Genomic DNA, 16,198 nt, shown 5'->3' with positions numbered 1-16,198 from the left:
GCTTCTGTGATAGCTGCGCAGCCTGCATTCACTCCATAAGGTGCACACACATTTCCCCTTACTTTTTAGGAGGGAAAAAGTGAGTCTTATAGAGCAAAAAATACGGTAGTAACTGACTGGCTCAAGGGCACTCAGTGAGCTTCATGGCTCAGTGAGAATTTCAACTCCATTCTCCCCACTCCTAGCCTGACACTCCAACCACTACAATGTTCTGGATCTAAGACAGCAAGCACAGAGACAGAGCAGCCAGGAAACACAAACAATATACGGAAGAAGTTCAAGCGAAAGGCACCAAAGAACGTGGGGGCAAGTAGAAATGAAGATACAAAAATGATGCAATTTATTTCAACGAACTTCCAAGTTGTTCTATGCAAAAATTATTTGCCGGAGTACCAGTCAACTCTTATGATGCCTTCTAGGAGGGGCTGCTGAAAGGCTGAGCCACTGAGGCCAGACTGACAGCATTTAAGATGCATGGCAGCATAGTTGGAGAAATTGGATAGAGATAACTTTTTCTCCCTCTCTCATAATGGAAGCTGAATGTTGTATGATTCAGCACAGCAAAAGCAATGTACTTCTTCACACTGGGCATAGTTCATCTATGGAATTCACTCCCACAATTATGTATTGGTGGCCATCAACTTGCATGGCTTTACAACAAGATTAGATAAATTAATAAGTGACTATTGGCAATGATAGGTATGTTCTGTCTTCATTGTTGAAGGCTCTAAATACAGCTTGCTAGGTCACAAGTAGGGAGAGTGATGCTGCACTCATATCCTGCTTCTGGGATAATAGGATGCTAGACTAAATGAGCCTTTGGCCTTATCCAACAGGACTCTTTCCTCTTCTTATGACATGCAGCTAGTGATTTCCATTATGGGTGAACATAATAGCAAAACAACTAACTGTTTGCCTGCCACTCTGTCAAACGTAGGCTCCATGCACTATTGCAAATATCACTCAGAGATTGCCAGGACTGTAACTCCCTACAGCACTACACTGTCTGTTTCAAGACAACGGTAGGAAGAGAGGGAATCGTTCCAGATGATGTGAATAGTGAGCTGAGCTTGGGGAACAGGATGGCAGTGGTATGGGGAACTGTGGTGATGCATGACATGGTAGCATTCAACTAGAAACAGAAACAGACTCTGGCCTGAGCACTGCCACTGTTGTGACCAAAGGACATCTTGATCTTGACTCAGCAGGGGCACTAACAGCAGCAAAGACTCTGCGGAGATAACCTCCTGCCCAAAAAGATGGAAAATCAAGGTGGAAGACATGGCTGATTGGAACCTTGAAGAGGAGCATTCCTCTACGAAGGTGATGATACACTGCAACATTTTGTTGCAAGTCTTAGTACTTTAACATTGGCAAAGCTTTCAAGAAGAAGTAGGCATAACTCAGAGGTAGATCATTTGTTTTGCATGCAGAAGGGTCCCAGGTTCAATACTCAGCATCTCCAGGTCGAGCTGGGAACAACTCCTGCCTGAAACTGCCTGCCAGTCATTGTGAACAATACTGAGTAAAACAACCACCTGACTTGGTATAAGGTCCTTGGTTCCATGTATATTTTCCAGTAATTTTTACAACAATCCTAAGTCTGCATTTTTATCCCCCATACTGTAGATGGGAGAACCAGGGCCGTGAGAAAGTAACTTGCCTAAAGCAGCTTAATGAGTTCAAGGTAGAGGTGACATTTGAAGCTGGGACTTCCTGATTTATACATCAGCCTCTACACTACACCAGCTCCCAAGCACTAAGTTTCCCCCACAGGCCAACAGCCTCCAGTACCTGTACTCCACATATTATGCCAAGTTGCAAATAGCTACTTCTCCCTTGAATTCCAACTTTTAAGTAGTTGGAAGCCTTCTAGTTTGTTAGCATCAAATCAGAAATGCAAAAGAGTGACAGGATACATTTCTGAAAAGCATGTGAACTCTCCTCTCTAATGGAAACACTAGAACAGTAGAAGAAGTTTTCTGCTATGTTACCTGTAGGATTTTTGACAGTAAAACTAGCCCCTTCAGCTTATTTAGCAAAGCCCTGATAAAGCAAAGAAAGAGCAGCAGGGAGCAGGGTGGCAGGGGAGAACACAATTAGTTCCTGATGGATAGGCTGTACTGATCCAGCTTTGATAAGCATTGTAACCCTTACCCAGGGAGCTAACATCATCAAAAGGGCTTGCCAAGTCACTTATCCCCAGACTGCCTTAAACGCCATGCCTTTGCCATCAACTCTATACCATCAGGAGCCAGAGAATGATAATTAGAGTAGTTGAGGTCAGCAGGACCTAAATGAGCTATTAAGGTATAGCTTTCCCATCAATTGCCTACTAGCCTCTTGAAAACAGACACTGCTCCAGGAAAGGAACCCAAATTGTAAGCTCTCTTCATTTCTCATCAAGAAAATGGAAATACTTCACAAGTCAGCCTGAATATCAGCTTTCACATCTCTCTCTCTCTCTCTCTCTCAATAGGACTCCACAATCTCAGTTCAGCATTTGAGGCAAGCCTTGTCTTGGAAAGTACACCTTTTCTTTTGGGGATAGGAAGAGAAGGAAAAACATCTAACCTTTTTTGGATTCTTCTATGATGCAAGCTCTCTGCCTGTGAAATTCTATGAGAGCCTATGTTAGCAGACACTCTCCTCCCTGGTTCAAAAGCACATTTCTTATGCTTTAGCCCAGAGGGTCACTGCAGGCGAATCTATAACTCTATGATCGGATCTCCACAGACATGCCTCTTGGGAGTGCCACTGTCAGATAAAAGTGTGTTCATTTCACAGAGTTAAAGCTAAAAAAGGGGGGTAGGGGCCTTTCTGTAGCAGCCTTTTTCTCCCGCATTCTCAATCTTACACTCAGTTTGCCACAGCTGCATCCAGTGCAGTTTTAAAGGATTTCTGTGTAATAAAAGTTCTCTTAATTTGTTTTTGGAAGGCCAGTGATAAAACAAGCTTATGGCTGATTTCTTCCCATTACACCAGAAAAGATAAGAAGAAAACTGATTCTCTGAGATTTATCAGGTTAGCAGAAGCATGGTTTCTTCAAGACACCCATTATTGGGGGGGGGGGGTGTTGTGGGAGCTTGGGAGCCTACCACCCGCTATCAGCTCTTTGACCTACTTCTCCATTGATTATCACTCATTCCTAAACACTGTGAAACATGTTGCTTAAATCAGTGCCAGGACATAGCAGCTGTCAGATTCATTCACAATTCACAAATAGGGAAACTAGTTGGATCATCTGGATTCGCTGGCTGTGGTCTACAGGAAGCAAAACAGGCATGGCAAAATAAACAACAACAACAACTACTACTACTACTCTACAGAATATAAATGGGGTGCCTACTTACTGTAGGTTACCTACTTGCTTGTGAAATCTGACTGCCTGACACAACCCAGCCACAAACATACAGAAGCTACAAGTCAAATCAAAGAGTGACCAACTGCACATTATTTGGAAGACTTATCAAAACCTGCACAGCCATGAAAATTGCCTCAATGTTTTCAAAAGCAACTTATATCCTGATTTAGCATCTAGAACATTACACCCCAAATAATATAAAAAGGACTCTTCATCCATTACTGAAATGTCATCACAGCCTGAGAACTAGCAAGTACCTCGTTTGTTTTTCAGTCAGTTATTTTACTGTCACTTCTCAACCCCCGACTGAAAAATTGCTCTCTTACACATATAAAACATTTGGCTCAGTTCTTGCTGAGATGCCACTAGGGGCAATAGTTGAATTATTTCTATTTCTGAGTGTAACTTATTGAAGGAAGTATAGAACTTATCTCCACATTCATATATTCTTCTTTCTATAACCATAAGACACACAATGAAGCAGACCAAAGCAGTACAATGACAGATTTAATTGATACATGCCAGCACCCCCTAGAAATAGCCTCTAAAGCATTGCCTCTCCAGAGAATGTGTGCCTCTCCAAATATTACTAAACAACAGCTCCCATTCCCCCTGGCCATTGGCCATGCTAGCCAGAGCTGATGGAAGCTGGTGTCCAACAACTTCTGGAGGGTCCACTGGTCTTTTGAACAGCACCAGACAAGACTCAGAAGTTAGATTTAGCTCAATCTTTCCTGAGGACAGGCACTCCTAGAGGGGAATGGCTTTTCAACTCATCCCATCTGAAGCTGTTGTAAAGACTTGGCAGAGCTCCCATGCATTCTTCTATCTTCCAGAGGAGTGAGGCCTCCCAAACTGCTTAAAAGCCAACCATTCCAATGCTAAAATGTTAAATAATGTTAATTTATGTAAGAAAAATAAGAATTTTTGTATTAGTTTAATACTTCTTTTACATTTTTCTTCTTTGCAAACCATTTTGAGAGGGTTTTTTTTTCTTTAGAGGAAATGCAATACATCTCCAAAAAATGGATAAATGACTCTCAATTCCATTTCTGAAAAAGCCTGGCCTTACCACCTCCCATTAGCAGGGGCAGAGATTCCCACTGCTTGGAAATCACTTGTTACTTTTGCTTTCACCCAGACAACCTCATTGTTGTTGTTTCTTGTAAGACATTTTGTGCAAAGGGGGGCCTAATTTCTGAAACAAAAAAACATACACTATATATTCTGAAAGCAGTAGCTTTTAAAGGACCAGGGTTGCAGTAGGCTTCCAGATTTAAGGATGAGGGTGTTTCCTGTAGAGACCAGAGATTTCAGACCATCACAGAATACACTGGCACAACAGGCACTCCCTTGCTGGAACCTTGACACACTCACCTCCCCTGAGTAACTGTACTTTCCTTTCAGAATTTGCCGATACAAGCGGGTGCGGTTGTCATCTTCAAAAGGCATCGTCCCACTTAGTAGGATGTATGAGATCACACCCAGTGCCCACATGTCTACTGAGTTTGTGTAGGGCTTTCTGACCAAGATCTCTGGGGCAATATACTCTGGTGTCCCACAGGTAGTCTTCATTAAGCAGTCATCTCCCTTCTTTCGAGCACTCGCCAGCCCAAAGTCTGTGATCATTATTTTAGAATCCATGCCTGGGTGGTAATAGAGCAAGTTCTCTGGCTTTAAGTCCCTGTGAGTTATGCCCAATGTATGTAAGTATTTAACTCCATCCAACACCATTTGCAGCACTCGGGTAGCATCCCTTTCTGTGAAGGAACCTTTGGCGATGATTCGGTCAAACAACTCCCCTCCAGTGGCCAATTCCATCACCATGTAGACACGCTCCTGAGTCTCAAACACTTCAATGAGCTGGATGATATTGGTGTGCCGAACACGACGCAACACACACAGCTCTGACTCACACACTTCCCTTCCTTCACGGTACTTAGTCTCTATTAACTTGATTGCATACGGCTGCTTGGTAGCCTTGTGCTCCACCCGTACTACACGACTAAAGCTGCCTCGGCCAATCAGGGCTTTGATATCATACTTGGCTGTCACTCTGGGATCAAATTTTGCACGGTACTTTGCCACTCTGTTCTTGCGAGGCTCTGCCTGTTCCACATGTGGGTTAGTGTGACGAGGAGGAGAAGGGATAGCAGATTTGATGGCATCTCCATCACCCTTGATGAAGTGCTTATATATGTCAGTTTTATAACCAGTATATGGCTCCACCTTTTTAACGAGATCCAAATGAACATCCTTGGGAGGCTCAGGAAGTACTTTGCTAGTCCCACAGCCCATCACTGAATGGTACTAATCATCCATCAAGGTGTTCTCCCAGAGCAACACCAGAGCAAGCATGTCTGGAACAATTCCAATCTCCACGACATCCCAGGAAGCTGGAGCGGAAAGAGAGAGAGAGAGAGAGAGAGAGAGAGAGAGAGAGAGAGAGATGAGCATACTATATTTATTCAATAAATGCCCCCCTCCTTTCTGCACATAAGCTTAATTCAGGTTTTAGTGCAATATTTGAATTCTTAAACCACAGTTTGTGATCACCAACAAATCAGAATCAATAACTACAGTTTGAAGTAGATTTGCAAACCATGGTTTGCACAGCCTGGCACCCATTAGAATACAACTTCCACCATCCCTGGAGTTGATGGGAATTGTAGTCCAAAACATCTGGAAGACACCAGCTTGGAGGAAGACTGACACAAACCATACCTCTGTGTGATGTCTGAGTTGAACCATATTAATAACCTCAATTTTTTCTCCTGCTTATTGAATCACTTGGAAATTATCTCTAATATAACTCAGGAGACTTGGCTTCCCAGAAAATATAATTAGGAAGGGGGAGTGTAAGTGTGCTTTAAACCACAGCTCTGTCATGAAACCAAAGGAAGAAATGCCACAACATCAGTACTTCCACTGATAAGCCAAGACTCAGACATTCTTAGTTCTGTGCTAACTCCATCAAGTTAAAAATAAAATGATCCAACAATTCTGAGCATCTCAAGATAACTTTTAGTACATATACAGTTCAAACTGTTTCAATATATCAACCCAAGTCCTCCCAAAACCAGTTGGCTAGAGCTTCCTTAATACAATCTCCAGTAGAGGAAAACCTGTAAGTTAATTAATTGCATCCAAAAATGTGCAGAGATATTGTGAGAAAGGAAGAAAGTCACCAGAATCACTTCACAGGTATGAAGTGCTCACATTTCATGAGCATCTGCACCCAAATTATAGGTTACCTATGAAGCTGAAGACAGGAAATTGATGCTGGAACAGCGAATGTTTTCTGCAAAAAGAATATGGGAATGCAATGGAGTCTAGCAGCTGTATAACTAGAAGGCATTAAGGCTTCTAGCTTAGCATAGTTACTAAAAGTAAATTTCACAGAAGTCAAGAGATTTCCAAGTGAACTCAGTATTTGTCTATTTGTTTGGCTGATCAGCATATTGACCTACAGTTTGGTTTGGCACCTTCTTTTCTCTATTGTTCCTTCTAGCAGCTGGAGCTAGGGTTGCAGATGCTGAATGCTGAAACTGTTGACTCTCAAACAATACTATCAACATTATCATACAGATTACACAGGTACAAAATTCCATTACAAGCTTTAGCATTTTCTGCTGCTGGGCTAATATTAAATTGCCAAATAACCTTCCTTATCAGGGTTTTAAAATATTTAAGATTCCTAGGAATTAAGCATCAAATGTTTCAAATAGAATAATAAATTCTTAGGTGCCAGAATTACATTTTACCAGTCTCATCATTTTTTCAGACAGATCCTTGAATTGGCTCGCTTTTTGGAAAATGAGGACCTTCCATTCATTTTATCAAAAGAGAAAAGCACCCCTATATCCCAACACACCACAGAAGGTTGCTTGATTTTACAGTGTTTGAAGATTATTATTTTTTTAAAAAAAATGCTGGACAGGAGTTTGGTAAGTTGCCTACATTATGTCACTTTCTCAGTCTGAGTTTTCCCATTCTGGTCCACGAGAGAGGAAAAGATGTCTAAACTCAAGCTACTCAATGGAAAGTACTAGAAAGCTGCTGGATCTTCTCAAACATCTTTTGCCATTGTATATTTTACCTTTCCTCAAACGTACATGAAACCTGAGCAACCGTAAGAGAATCCCATCTACTAAGAGCAGCTAAACAACAGAATTTTAAAGGCATGTCAGAAAGAAATGCAGCATTCCACTTTTGAAAAAACAAAAAGCTTAAGGAAGTCAGTGTTCAAAGGCTAACATTTAATCCTAAAAATCTCTTTAAAGCTAAACCTAAACCTCCATTCGCAGGACGAGAATGATCTTAAGGCTCAAGAAGTAGAAGGGGAAGCCAACTGCAGAGTAGAGGACATTCCACCCTCTGCTGATGGCTTACCACATGTCTTTGTCAATTTAAAGCACCTGTAACAAACATCAATCATGCACAATTGGCATTCAAAAGTATCAGGAAAATTATCCGAAGTGTGGCATTACTCAGTGTGTTAGAAGCATGCCTTTCAAAATAATCTTTAAAAAATGATGAGCACATTTTCTTCACACTGCAAAGTCAAAGCAACTAACCTTCCCTAATTTAATGCCCTCCAGACATTTTGGACTCCAGCTCCAACAACTCCAGTCAATGTGGACAATGGTCTGGGAGGACAGGAGTTGCAATCCAAATTATCAGGTGGCCACCAGCTTGGGAAAGGCTGGTGTACACACACACACACACACACACACACACACACACACACTTTTCTTCCTTATGAATGCTGTGAGAAAAGTTAGCACCTCACGTTTTCCTGTTTTCATCTTAAAGGTACCTGTCATCATATTTAATTTTTATTCCTCCTTCAAATGTCTTTTTAAAAAATTCTACAATATTCTAAAAAAAGATTTATTGTGCAAACCCTTCAGACTGCAATAGAATTTCAACAAGAAAATGTTTTGAGAACTGTACTTTCAGAAGAGTTCAGATGTACTTCCTTCCAATCCTACACAAATCTCAAGGGTGGAAGCGGGGGGAAACAATGCTTGTCAGTGCAATCAGATATTGTCCCAGAACCTACCAAGGAAGTAAAATATTTCTCAATATTCACCTAGAAAGCCGTTATAAGGAAGTGATTGGAATGCAAACAGAATAGCCTGGTCTTCATCTGGAGTTGATGCCTCTCCTATTAAAACTATCAAGGCATTGAGAGATATTGCAGTAGCTGCACCATTAGCCACCATCTCTCATATCTAAAGTCAACCTTGCTACTGCAGGCAGGAATGAAGGTAGGTAACAGACTGGTAGAGTAACAACTGCATCCTCTTAGTAAATCAGAGCTTTGAAAGAGGCAGTCACCATCTTGGGGTGGGGGGAACTAGCAATACTACACTTATTTTGTTAATTTATTAATCACCTTCCATATGTATCCCAAGGTAATTTACAAAAACAACAACACCCTACTTAAAATAGCTTTTAAAATAGTACAAACGATGAAAACTATAGGTGTTTATTCTGTAGTGTTACTAAAACTAAGGCAGATACCTTTTCACCCAGTTGGAAATGCCTGTCAAAACAAAATGGTCTGTAGTCGATCACGGAAAAATGAAATAATAGGCACTTTTCATATCTCAACAGGAATGCTGTTCCACAGAAGAGGAGCATCCATGCTGAAAGCCCAGCTTTAAGCTATTGTGGAGTAGGCTTCTGATATTCTACTGACTTCAAGGAGAAAACTAGTGGGTATATAAGCAAAAAGGTTGTCTCCCTAGTAAGCTGATTGAAGCAGTGGTTCTTTCTGTAAAGAGGTCCTGTGGTTTTAAAACTGTATAACGTCACTCACAGACCCTGGATCAATTTCACTCAAATTCCATGGAAACCAGGCTTTGTCCAGGCCTCTCTTACTTCTTCAAGTGCAGGTAATTCTTGTGCGTCAGCACTTATTACAAAAGCCAATAATGCATAATTTTAAGGTTTAAAGATCAGGTGTACAATTACTTTACCAGTGCAACTTTACTATACCGTAACCATGCAGATAACACCCTTCATATTTATTCAGCACGTGTGCCTCCCAAATCTTGCTTGCCACAGGACAGTCTAAGAGATGGCCACTGCCCTGCTCCTCTGAGAGAGACTATTTTTGAAAGGGCAGTTTACAAGAGTACCACAGGAGTCAGGTGTTGACCATGTGTACCATGAAATTTTAGCATGTTTCAAACTGCTATGAGAACACAAGAAAATGAAGTGCCCATTAAAACCCTTGTTCTCTGTAAACAGTCTTAACAAGTTTTATTCCACGGCACATATTTTTAAAGCTTTCAAGACAAGATTAGACAAGGAGTGATCATGTAGGAAGAAAACTTCAGTCACAAGTAACAAGCTGTTTTTCACCCTTGTTTTTCTGTTTTATACATTGACAACCTATTCTTCCTCTTGCATGTTGAAGAAAACCAATGTGCACCCACACAACACTGAAGCCTATACTTAATCCTCCTCCACCTTTTTTTCTACAAGCATAAACAGGGCAGCAATTCTGTATACGATGCATGTATGGAAGCTCACTTGATTTCCTATGAGGGCCAGATATGTTAAGAAACAGTAGCAAGCCATATTTACTCCCATTCATTCTCTCTCAGTGCACTCAAGAGTTTTCAGGTAACAGTCAACCAGAGCTAAATTCTACCAGCATCAAGCTATAGAAGTGAATAATACTCCCAAATTACTTAATGGCAGACCAATCAGAGAGGAACCAAAACTCCAGCACATGCTTTGCAGGAAGGTGATCCAAGACGGAGTACTTGAAATCTTCAGGTAAAAGGATCAGGGAGCAGGTGATTTGAAAGACCTATGCCTCACATCCTGAAGAAGAACTGCTACAAGTGATGGAGAACATGTGTGCTTACACATGCTGTAGGGCAACTCCCATCATCTCTGGCCATTGGCTAAGCTGGTTGTGGGTGATGAACTGGGAGCTCAAAACAGTTAAGAGGACACTAGGTTGGGAAATGCTGGAGTAGCCAATGCTGGACTAAATGGACAAATGGTCTTACCTGGCACAACACAGCTTCCTTTATTTAAGAGATAAACAATTCCCTTTCCTTGACCTTATGGTGACACCAACTTAACGGGACTAAGCACAGTCAGCACCAAAGCATCTTCCTTCTTTGCTTACTCGAATTCTAAGGACAGGCGCTGCCCTACTAGAGCTTTGAGGCTGACGGGGGAAAGAGCTACGAATGCCAAAGAGGAGCAGCCTGAAGTGCTACTTCAGGCAAACGGAAGGACTACAGAGGCTCACTGCGAAAGCCCTCAAGCTCCACGCCAGGCCGAAGCGGGGGGGACGGACCTGCAAAGCAGGCCTCGGATACAGCACGAGCAAGGGAGAAGTGCAGGCCCCTCTATGGTCTGGTGCGCCCAAGACATCCCCCCCCCCCCGAGTCAAGGCCCCGCCAAGACCACGCCGGATAGCAAGAAGACCATGTCGAGCTCAGTGCCTTCTGGGGCCAAGTCGCCCCACACCGACTCACCTCAGCCCGCAGCGGGGTGGGCGCCGGGTCCAGCCCAAGCCCAAATGGGGGGTTATGGCCTGGCGCTCGCCTCATTGCGTCATCAGTGCGCGCTCGGGATAACAACACACATGGCGCGCGGCCGCTTTCTCCGGCTGTGATTGGTGGAGGCGAGTCGTGGGCCGCGCTTAACGCAGAGGGGCGGGAGCGGGGGAAAGAGGTGGCCGTGGTTGTCATAGAAACCGAGGCGAGGCCAGGAAGGAAGGAAGCGGGTGCCAAGAGCGGAGCTGGAGCTCTTTACAGGCCCGTGCGGGCTGCCTTTGAGAACAGGAGGCGGCGACTAGCGCGCCCCTTGGTCTCTCTCCCCTCACGGTTGTTTTCTTCTCTGTTTTTGCTTGCCTTCATACGAATACATTTTACACACATGCGCCTCTTTTAATATGCGTTGTTTGCTTAATGCGTTTTTGAAATCTCATCTCACCAAACCGTGGCAGTTAAAAAACAAAAACACAAAAACCCAGCACCGTTTAAGTTCTTTGAAGTTTATATTCGAGGCTTACAGCAAACGCAGGGCACGTAAATTATAAGAACGACACAAAACCCCTCCATATTCCGTGACTTTTTGGAAATACTTGCATTTTTTCCAAGCTGGGTGTGTTAGAATTACCAACCAGCAAAAAAGTCCAGCAGCTGAGACGTCCCTTGCCACATCTGGAGGTCCGAGCAATAAGGAATAATGAATAGCAGTAAGAGAACAAAAACAGCCGAATCGAGACAATTTGCTCCCCACCCCCACCAAATCAAGGCATCTATAGCAGAAATTCTAAGCGCTTCTTCTGCCCTTCCCTGACACAAAAAATACAGCAATAATAAATCCAATAACTATTTGCTGCCCTTCCATGCCACCCAAAACTAACCGCCTCTGCCTAAAAAATACTAAATAAAGCATACTCACACTCATCAAATTAAGTACAGCTTAAAGGCTGCAATCCTATACAGGTTTACCTGAGTGTAGATCCTATTGAATGAAGCTGTATATCTGAATTGATGTGTATAGGATTGTGCAGGAAAATAACAGAAAGCTCCCTGACAACTCAACATGGGATGCAGCAGTTGGTTTTATTTAAGCGGGCTCTTTAGGGATTTTTTCATGTGTTGCCTACTGCTGCATTTTTGCTTTAGCTTGTAAATTTAGTTGCACACGCATCTAAATTTCTTATTTACCATCTAGCCTGACAAAGAGTTGAAAACTAGATTGGTTCCTTCCAACACTACAATTCTATGATTCTATTTGATGATAAAATTATTTCCCTAATATGGATTTTGGTGTTACAGTGTAATCTCACCTTTTGGCAGTATTGCTATTCTTTTCTAGAGTTTCTGTCAGCAAGCCATGCCCTCTTGTTCGAGAGTATAAAGAGTTCAAGCAGGGTAATCAATTTCCCATAACCCCCAGTTTTCTGGTTTCCTCCTTCCATTAACACTCAACATTCTTTGGTACGATTCTCACTGAGCTGGTTTTTGTGGGTTCCCCTTTAATGTTTTGTACTTTGGATTCCTCTGAGGATGCTCATACCACTCCATCTTATTTTCTAATGCCCTTGTTTTAGCTCAATCTCTGTCGGCACTTACCACCTGAGTTTACTATTAGAGAGAACAATAAATAATAAATAGAAGCCATCGCCGTAATCCAGATCCTAGCATGGCAAAGAAGTCAGGGTTCACCATGGAGACTTCTGTGACAACTAATAAATACATGAGATTGGATAAGAAAGAAACATACTAGACTGCTTCTTGAGTGGCCAGTTCTGGGACTATTAACTCACTGAAGTTTGTTCCCAGAGTTACTATCTTCTTATTGCTCAAAACTGGTACAGTTTATTTTAATGGGGCTACTTTAGTATAAGAGGATTGCGGCTTTATGTCTGGATTAACACATTCTCTTCCAATTTAACAAAGCTGAAAGTGGAACAGCATGGGACAATATTTAAATCAGAGATGAGGTTAACTGAAAGCTTGGATGCACAAGCAATAAAGTTTGCTCCAACTGCATTTACCTTTTGCAATAGCAATATCTGTTTATTTCCCTTCTGACACATGATATCCTACAAGGGTAGCATGTCCTCTCTCCTTTCAAGGATGGCAGGATTCTTCATTGTTCAAAGGCAAAGAGAGAGAAACCATGTGCAGCAGCTGGGCCTTGGAGGCAAGCGCCTACCTCAACAGATGCTTGAAAGTGCCAGTCAGGGCTGGCGGCAGCAGTATTATTTACATATTATTTTATTAATTAAATTATTATACTGTCCTTCATCTGAAGATCACAGGGCTATTTACAAAAATTGTTGGGCACCTCTTGTGGCCAATACCCCTGCAAATGGCCCACTGCCATTCCCTGGAGACTGCTGGTCTTGCTCCTCATCCTCAATGCTGTCAATGCCTGTGTTCACATGTCATTTCTAGCATGTAAACAATCAGAAGAGTGAGGTGATACAGCAGCATCCTCTGCCTGCTTTATTCTTTCTGTCTCTCTCTCTCTCTTTATCTGAATGGTTGCATGGACTGGTTCCAGAAGAGAAAAGCAAACAAGTTTGCAGATGTGCACTGCAGAACAGAAGTGCTAAGGTTGAGGCCTGCTGAAAGCACCTGACTGACCCCCAAAACTGGAGCCGGCTGCACTACATTTATCAAATTAATTGCAGTAAATGAGACTGAGTCACATGTATTCAATAAGCCCAAAGATGGAGATGGGTCCGGACTACCTAGGAAGTTTGTGCTCAATTTGTCTGTTGTCATATGTGAGAGCTACTCACTGTTTGTGCCAACTGAACCAACCTAAAAAATCACAATACAGGTCAAAAGAAATTGTGTCAAATCAATCAACAAACTCCAGGTCAGCAGCTTTACTAGCCTTGAAAACATTCGGGGGTTTTGTGTGTGTTTAGTATAAAGTCTTTAAATTCAGAAAAAGACCACCTCAGAGACAGGAATGTTCACTCTGGTTTCTATGAATTGTCATTTCTAAGACCCAATTAGTATTCATTAATTCTTTTGCAGAAATACCATCCTGTTTGTCCTTTGGAAATTGTAAACAGACACTGACATCATGTTGTGTGATGTGGAGGCAAGAGTTGGCCCCACTCCTGGATTAAGCCTCTACTTGACTCAAAAGCAAGCTTCTCTCATCTTTACTCCCCGATTCTTTGGATACTTCTCTTAACAAAACCACTTGTTTTCTTGTGGAAAAAATTGTCTGTTGTGTGACATTAGTAGAAAAATAATGCTGTCAGCAAACACCATTCTTTTGAAAACGAATACAATCCAGTTCATGATCCCATTGATACTAGGTCACCTAAATATTGTGTGATAATGTTTCTGTGTGCTGCAGAGATATTTTGTTGTCTGCATTTATAAAATGGTTAGTTATAAAAACTTTATGTCAAACAAATAGTGCTTGGGTATTTTTCAGTTTTTGAAAACTCTCATTTGGAAAATCAGTTCCCTCCCCCTGTTCAGATCTATTGTTGGGATGGGGACTCAGGTCACTTCAAGACAAACTGCTTATTGATTTATCCTGATTTATTCGCACAAAGTTTGCAGGGAGGTTAAACGATGCTGTGTCAAGCAAATGTTACCCCAAATTTCCCAGGGCATTTCCCCATCAATTTCCTTGTCACAAAAAGTCAAATTAGGGGAGTGAATTCATTATGCAAGAGCTCCAAATCATTTTTAATTATGTGACCTGAATTTACCAATATGTGAATGAATCCCACCCCAAAATAGCAAAACTCTGGAAGTGCTCAAAGTCTACTACTTAGTCACAAACTACCGTATTATTCCAAGGAATCCCAAGGTAAGGGGAACGAATGACTGTTGCCCAATGAGCATGTTTTTTATAATTCCTGAGTAGCACCACATATGAATCTGCTAGTATTCTGTGTTTTAATTACTGGCATAATACAAGTGGAGCTGCTTTCCCTCACCAGAACTTAGTTCTCTGTCAGTAACAAGGGCAGGCTACATGAGGCATCTGATTTTGCCAGATGCCTGGGGCAAGGAGAACATGTGGCAAAGAAGGTGCCCTTCTCAGAGTGCAAAAAAAGGCCCCTATCAGTATCTGCAAATCTGGATGGAGGCCAAAAGGAATGGATTCATGTTCAGTTAATTCTATTTAAATCCAGCTTCACACTGAATGGGGGCAGGGGTCTTCTCGAACTGAGCTTATTTTGGTAACAGCTTGAGGAAATAGCAACTTGATCCCTTGCAGAGTTAGGTGCACCGAAGCACGCTAAAATCAAAAGCTTGTGTGGTGTGCCTACATTGAGTTAGGATCAGACCTGCAGCCAGTACTTCTGTGTTTGTGAGGAAAGATGACTCTAGATCAGCTGTGGCCCCTCACCAATCTGCAACCTACTGCTTGCCGGTATGTTTTATATAAAACCTCCATGCACATGATACATTTAAAGCACCCAGAATACTGGGAACTGCAGTTTGCCCCTCATAGAACTATTGCCAGCAGCCTTAACAAACTATAGTTCCCAGGATTCACATGCACATGGACGTACACAAATGTACATTCACACAGTTTCTCTCCTAAAAACAAAATAGGAATCCTATTTTACCAGGGACTAGTATTCAAAAGTAGGAACTACCTCTGCTATAAAGAGATATGTGAATCACATGGGAAACTACTGCTTCCTGGAGGTTTTCCTGGATTACGACTTGCTTAAATCATATGACATGATGGAGGGAAGTACATCTGGTTTTGAAAAAAGCTTGTTATTTACCAAACTGAAATGCCAGAAACTATGATGATGATGATGATGATGATGATGATGATGGGACCTATGGCGGTGTAACCATAACATCCCATTCCTTTTTCTCCCCAGTGTCCTGAGAAAGAAGGTTCTTTTTTCTCATTGAGGTAACACATCAAGGGACATTGCAGGAAACTAATTGCAGGAAGTCCTAGCCCTTGGAGAATGAATTACCTGGTAACCATTAGCAGGACAAAACAGAGTAGGGCTCTCCTTGGCTCAAGGGATTTGTAAAGATTCAAATATTGCTTAAGATGGTGTTGGCCAAGCAGTGATTTCACTTTGTAACAACACCTGCTCAGATCTTGGACTCTTTGTGCAAGACCTCTGTGTTGTTGTTGTTGTTGTTGTTGTTAAGGGGGAAAGTGTGATGTATGTACTACAGTTTCACAGAGTTCATTAAGTTGGTTGTTAAACCACACTAGGAATTGTAGCCCTGTGAGAATGGAAGTCTCCTAACAGCTCTCAGCACCCTTAACAAACTACAGTTCCCATGATTCTTTGGGGGAAGACATGACTGTTTAAAGTGG

General features: G+C 42.1%; 1 protein-coding gene across 2 annotated transcripts in view; it reads right to left on the bottom strand.

The window, feature by feature from the left end:
* The window catches only part of PSKH1 (protein serine kinase H1), a 30,943-nt gene extending 19,951 nt beyond the window's left edge, over positions 1–10,992 (bottom strand). Inside the window, exons 1-2 of one of the 2 annotated variants that reach the window (XM_028739718.2) lie at positions 10,876–10,992; positions 4,742–5,760 (exon numbers count right to left, since the gene is read on the bottom strand). In XM_028739718.2, the coding sequence (XP_028595551.1) occupies positions 4,742–5,662 (921 nt within the window). In that variant the 5' untranslated portion in view covers positions 5,663–5,760; positions 10,876–10,992. Of the gene's footprint in view, positions 1–4,741; positions 5,761–10,398; positions 10,770–10,875 lie in introns of those variants that run through there. The other variant, XM_028739720.2, reaches the window with a different exon arrangement.
* Between the last annotated feature and the right edge of the window lie 5,206 nt (positions 10,993–16,198).

Source organism: Podarcis muralis, chromosome 7, assembly GCF_964188315.1.
Source record: "Podarcis muralis chromosome 7, rPodMur119.hap1.1, whole genome shotgun sequence".
Taxonomy (NCBI): domain Eukaryota; kingdom Metazoa; phylum Chordata; class Lepidosauria; order Squamata; family Lacertidae; genus Podarcis; species Podarcis muralis.
This window is presented reverse-complemented; position numbering and strand designations above follow the sequence as displayed.